The following is a 6,404-nucleotide window of genomic DNA, read 5'->3' as shown; positions in this document are numbered from 1 at the left end:
GTGGGAACACCAGACCTTGAGCAGAGACCCACTTCCCCTTCTGCCTGGGAGTAGGCAGCTGTAAGACAATGTTTACTAAAAACAATACAATGCCTGGGGGCATTAAGTTCCTGGAAAAGGCCTGCCCACAGAAACCACCCTGACCTCGACCTTGTCCAAAGACTAACCGCCTCTTCTGCCACGCCCAGATCAGTTTCTGGGGTCAGAGCAGAACCAGCCAGGGTAGAGGAGAGAGCAGAAGCTTCTCTGGTGGGAGCCTTTCTTAGGAAGTTTTCTTGAACCTTTTTGGAGCCTGCTTAAAGTTTTCTTTACATCGTTGAACGAGTCTCTGTGTTGTCAATCCCCGACACCCTCCGCACGTTCTCGGACACAGGCCGCGCAGCAGACGCGACAATTGGAGGTCCCACCGAGATCGTGAAAGTGAGGTAAGTGGACGGGGTTAAGAAACTATGGGGAATAGTTCCGGGAAGCTAGAATCATTGCAGTATCAACTAAAAAAGTTACTTAAAGAACATGGGACTGCAGTCAAGTCTAAAACCCTAGAAGGCTTTCTAAAATCGATCGAACGAGCCAGTCCATGGTTCATTACTGGGGGAAACTTAAATATTCCAGATTGGGAGGAGGTTCGCCGTGATCTTCACAGACTTTTACGAAAAGAGGGATCTGAGTCCTTACCCCCTACGACATTCTCCTTATGGAGATTAGTGAGGGGAGCACTTTTGACAGATAAGGTTCGTCACCGCCAGGTAGTTCAGGACACAAAAGAGGCTTTTTTAGAATTACAAGAGACTGAGACTCAAGCCTCCTTGAGTTCAGGGGCAGAGAGTGATGATGAATCATCTGAAGGGACCCTGACTGAAACTAGAGGCTCCATTGTTAGTGAGGATGAGGAGGAGTCTCTTAGTAACAACAAAAAAACGGGTAGAGATCTCCGGGCGCGACCCAAACAGAAGAACTCCGGTCAGAATCGGTTATATCCTTCTCTATCAGACCTAGAAAATGGAAGTAGCTCAGACTCAGACTCGTCACAGTCTGAAAAGGAACGGTTACTTGCTGAGATCGCGGCCCTTAAAAAGAACTAAAAAAGATTCGATTTAAGGAAAGACAGGACAGGGAGAGAAACCCTTCCCCATACTCTGAAAAAAGGGACTCCTATGAGATAACTCAGTCCTTCTCGGACCTGGAGGGAAGACCCAGAGGAGGGGTCCAATGCTGCCCGGTGGTGGCCCCAGTAATGGAAGTTCCAGACCCAAACAATGCTGGACAGGTCATTCGGCATCATAACCCTTTAAATTTTAAGGATATAAAACAACTTAAGGAGGCAACTTTAAATTATGGAGCACAGGCTCCCTTTACACTTTCCTTAATGGAATCTTTTGCGTCTCTTAACTTGACACCTAGTGATTGGCAGCAGCTTTGCCGAGCGACTCTATCAGGGGAGATTATTTGATTTGGAGAGGTGAGTTTCAGGAAAGATGCAGCCAGACAGCCCAAAGAAATGCACAGGCCGGACAGCCCCAGAGAAATGTGGAGATGCTTACCGGGAGTGGTCAATATGCCACCATTCAGCAACAAATGCAATATGACATCGCAGTCTATGCCCAAGTGGCAGCAGCGGCCCAAGGGGCTTGGAAAGCATTGCCTTCCAAGGAAGGAGGGGATCATCTGTCCAAAGTCCTTCAAGGACCCTCCGAACCTTTTCAAGACTTCGTAGACCGTCTCAGTCAGGTAGCAGAAAGAATATTTGGGGGCATTGGGCCTGCGATGCCGGTCATCAAGCAGATGGCATTTGAAAATGCAAATAAGTATTGTAAGGAAGCCCTTCGCCCCTATCGCAATAAAAGTCTAAATGACTATATCCGGATTTGTAGGGACATTGATGGGAACTTCATCCAGGGCCAAGTGTTAGCTGCTGCTATTCGGCCCCAAGTGGGGAAAGAAAGACCTACTCTAGGAGGGAGAAAAACATGTTTCAGCTGCAGCAGGGAGGGACACTTCCGTAGAGAGTGCCCTCAAAATAGTACTACAGGTCTCAAGAGACCTGGTTTATGCTCCCGTTGTCGAAGGGGATATCATTGGGCCAATAACTGCTACTCTAAAACTGACCGGGAGGGAAATTTCCTTCCTGCTAATAATAATCAGGGAAACGGGAGGAGGGCCCCGCCCCAGGGCCCCAAAACCAATGTGTACGGGGCAATGACCCCTGCTCCGGGCAGTGGCAGGATTCATTTTCTCCCCCAGAGCAACCCCTTCATATCTCAGACCTCCTTAGAGCCACCTCGGGGAGTGCAGGATTGGACCTCGCTCCCTCTGCCCGGGCAATCCTAACACCGGAAATGGGGATCCAGGCCCTCCCTACTGGGGTGCATGGGCCATTGCCCCCAGGCACGGTCGGACTACTCTTGGGACGGTCCAGTACTATTCTTCGAGGCATCCAGGTACACCCCGGTGTTATAGACCAGGATAGTGAGGGGGAGATTAAAATAATGACATCAGTGGGCAGTGGGGTTGTTGCCATCCCTGCAGGAGAACGGATTGCTCAGTTACTCCTTCTCCCTACAGCTCCTTGTGAGGCTAGAAAAATTAAAGAGAAAAGGGGCAACCAAGGTTTTGGAAGTACCGGCCCAGCAGCATTTTGGGTAGCCACTATGGAGAACCGCCCCCAGCTTACATTAAAGATAGAAGGCAAGTTCTTTAGGGGCGTCTTAGATTCTGGGGCAGATTTCTCTGTCCTCTCAGATAAATTCTGGCCCCCCGCTTGGCCGAAAGAGGAAGGGACAGTGACCCTCCAGGGAATAGGACAGGCTGTGCCCCAAAAAGCCTCAGAATCCTAAAGTGGCAAGACTCTGAGGGCCACACAGGGCTTTTCCAGCCATATGTTTTGCCTGGCCTCCCTATTAACCTCTGGGGACGGGACCTCATGCAAGAAATGGGAGTGGTCCTCACCACCCAGGCACCCAAGTCCAAAAGCAGGGGCCCCCAGATGACGCAAGGGAGGGGCTGGAGCCCGGGGAGGGAACTAGGTAAACTAGAACAGGGAGAGGTTTGCCCTGTGGCATCCCTCCCTTTGGAGACCAGGGCCCCAGGGGATAGGAAGGGTTTTGGCCATTTTTGATGAGGGTCACTGTTGCGCCGCCAGCCCCCATACCCATCACATGGCTATCAGATGATCCGGTATGGGTGGAACAGTGGCCCTTACCAGCGGAGAAACTAAGGGCGGCTCACCAGCTAGTTCAAGAACAATTGGAGGCAGGTCATTTGGTTCCTTCCACGTCCCCTTGGAATACCCCTATATTTGTAATAAAAAAATCTTCAGGGAAATGGAGGTTACTACAAGACTTGAGGGCCGTGAATGCGACCATGCAGCCTATGGGGGCTCTGCAGCCTGGCTTGCCCGTGCCTGTGGCCATTCCTAAAGACTGGCATTTGATTGTTATTGATTTGAAGGATTGCTTCTTTTCTATTCCCTTGCATTCTCAAGATAGTCCTCGGTTTGCGTTTAGCCTTCCTTCGATTAACTTTAGGGAGCCTGCCCTTCGCTTCCAATGGGTGGTGCTCCCCCAAGGGATGGCTAATAGTCCAACTATATGCCAGATTTATGTAGCTGCCTGTTTAGATCCCCTCAGACGTAAGTTCCCTGACCTTTACATTATCCACTACATGGATGATATTCTTTTGGCCGCGGCCGAAGAAAGACAATGTTACATAGCCTTTGCAGAGCTACAGGAGCTTCTGGAGGCCCGAGGATTTATTTTGGCTCCTGAAAAGATCCAAAAGAGACCCCCTTATACTTATTTGGGTCATCAAATTCAACAAACTGGCCTCCGGCCACAAAGACTCCAGATCGATTGTTCAAATTTAAAAACACTTCATGATTGGCAGAGATTTTTGGGAGAGGTGCAATGGTTTCGTCCTTCTCTTTCTATTAAAACAGGGGCTCTTAAAGCGCTTTATGATATTCTTCCTGGGGATCCTGCTCCAACTTCCCCTAGACAGATTACCCCAGAGGCCAGGGAAGCCCTACAATTGTTGTTAAGAAGTATAGAGCAAGCCCACCTTCGGCGTATAGATTATGGGCAGCCCCTTGTTCTGGTTGTACTTTCATCTAGCTTTTCGCCCACTGCCGTGTTTTGGCAGACTGGTCCTATTTATTGGGTACATTTGTCAGCCTCCCCTAAGAAGGTAGTGACCCCTTACTATGATCTCATTTTACAATTGTTGTGGAAGGCGCACAAGTTTAGCATTCAAACCTTTGGAAAGAGTCCTGATAAAATTATCCTTCCTTATGGTAAGGAGGAGGTGGAACATCTACAGATCTTCCATGATGGGTGGACCCTGTTTATTACATCTACAGGCGCTCAGTTTGATAACCAATATCCCAACAGCCCCTTGATGTCTTTTTTCAAAAAACACCCTGTGATCTTTCCCAAGATTTTAAAGGAGAACCCTCTAGTTGGAGCTCGCTCAGTCTTTACAGACGGCTCCTCCAAGGGTTTCGCGGTGGTGGTTTCTTCTCAAGTGCAGAAGAGGGTACCCATAGGGCAGATGTCAGCACAAGCCGCCGAGTTGTTTGCTTGCTTGATACATGGTTCATGCCCCCAGAACCACCAAACCTGCCCATAGGCATGCCCATTTGTTCCTTTGGGCCATTCATGGGAAAATTTATATTGCTACTGAGGGTCATGTCCTGACCTGGGTTCCCACTGCACATGGCCTGATGGGCAGGGCTGCTAGAGCTAATTGGATTCAATGGCTTCCCCATCGCTTGTCCAGTCAGATCCGGATTCATTACACATACATTCTGCTCTCTGTGAAGCATGTGTAAGGATATTACAAGCTGAGGCTCGTTAGTCGTCTGAGAACGGATGAGTTTGCTTTTCGTTTGTGCAGCAACAAGAGTGCCATCGGACAAAGAAAAACGGTATATTTGACTGAATGCCAATCCTTGTCTCAGAACTTCATGGTGATGCCTCTTCGCATAGGACAGAGACTCCCCTTCATGCTGTGTGTGGAACTTCTGAATTCATCTCCTCACCAGATCCTCCCAGCCTGGCTTCATGGCAGCTCTCATGGTGCTAGTGTCCAGAGATGTAATCTTGCCTTGGAGGTCCTGGCGGGTGGTAAAGCTCTCTGATGAGGGAAGGGCTGGTCTTTCCTTCATGGGGACTCTTCGTGCCACACAAATCAAGCAGGACTGCAAATCTTCTCCTTCTTCTTTGATGGACTTTGGCTGAGACACAGCGAAGCACTGCATAGCTTCATACTTCTGATGTGTTTCCTGGTTATCATGGCCTTCCTCTTCTGAATCAGGTAAAGGCTTTACCAGCATCCGGCAGTTGAAGGTATGGCTGTTCCGCCTGGGAGGTTCGCCAGACCATGATCCCCCATTCACTATGGACTTTGGCAGCAGGTTCTTGACAAATTCAGTGTGGTCCCCGACATGCAGGATGCTGTAGACACTTTTGTTCATCAGCTCTTCCTGGTTATACCTTAGATACTGCGTGACATTCTCTGATACGAACACCACATTGCCTTCCAGGTTCACCACAAAAAAGAAGCCATCGAGGGCCTCAAGCATCATAGGCCCCAGCGCATCCTTGTCGATGACACCCTGCCCTGTGGACGACACGTCTGACTTCTGCACTTCATCTATGTTGGCAGCTGCTGCTTTCTCTTGCTCTTTGATCTGACGAATCTGCTTCACAGTTTCTTTTAAGATCGCACATTTGTCAGGTTTGAAGTTGAAGTTGTCAATATCATTAAAATTTGCAAAAATCAGCTCTGCGAGTTCTTCTATGTACTTATTTTCCTGCTCACGATTACGTTTCTCGGTGCTCCTTTTGGGGCTGGGTCCAAGCTGGTCAGTACATTCCTTGCGTTTTCTTGTCTCTGCCCTGGACGGGTCAGAGGTGTTTTCTCCCATCCCACTCATCTTGAACACATATCAGCAACTGTGCCTGTACACAGTGCAGATCTATTCATCTGAAGCCAAGTCCAGGAGGAATCTGACATGAGGCCACCCCGCGCCTTCACTCTCAGGATGCCCCTTCAATTTCATCGTCCCGAAGCAGAGCAGAAGCCTAGTGAAACTAACGCAGAGCTTCAAAGATCCCTAGCGTGCACACCTGGCGCTGAGGTCCAGAACGCGGTCACTATCAACATATGCCATTTTAAAACCGGGCCTCGCAGTTACTGCCACATCCTGAAGTGGCTTTTAGACTTTGTCATGTCTAAAACAACGCCTCTCGCGGCACCAAAGAAAAGCAGTATCTTCGCGCACCTCTGCAGGTCTCCCCAGGTCACAGATTCTGTGAGTGACACTATTCCACTAGCCGAGGTGCGGGCGACCAAGGGACGCGCCAGAGTGGATGGCTCGCGGCGTCTCCATGACTCAGCTGTAAATT

The 6,404-nt window shown here is 49.4% G+C and overlaps 1 protein-coding gene across 1 annotated transcript; it reads right to left on the bottom strand.

Moving 5' to 3' along the window:
* Window positions 1-4,522: 4,522 nt before the first annotated feature.
* On the bottom strand, window positions 4,523-6,127 carry LOC121138237 (nuclear receptor coactivator 2-like). Its single transcript, XM_040740996.1, has one exon. It carries the CDS (start codon window positions 5,930-5,932, stop codon window positions 5,024-5,026), a length of 909 nt encoding a protein of 302 aa, XP_040596930.1. The 5' UTR covers window positions 5,933-6,127; the 3' UTR covers window positions 4,523-5,023.
* Between the last annotated feature and the right edge of the window lie 277 nt (window positions 6,128-6,404).

The sequence above is a fragment of the Mesocricetus auratus genome, unplaced genomic scaffold (genome assembly GCF_017639785.1).
Source record: "Mesocricetus auratus isolate SY011 unplaced genomic scaffold, BCM_Maur_2.0 contig_11571_pilon_obj, whole genome shotgun sequence".
NCBI classification, from domain to species: Eukaryota; Metazoa; Chordata; class Mammalia; order Rodentia; family Cricetidae; genus Mesocricetus; species Mesocricetus auratus.
Note: the sequence above shows the minus strand (reverse complement) of the source record. Positions and strands in the feature narration are given on the sequence as shown.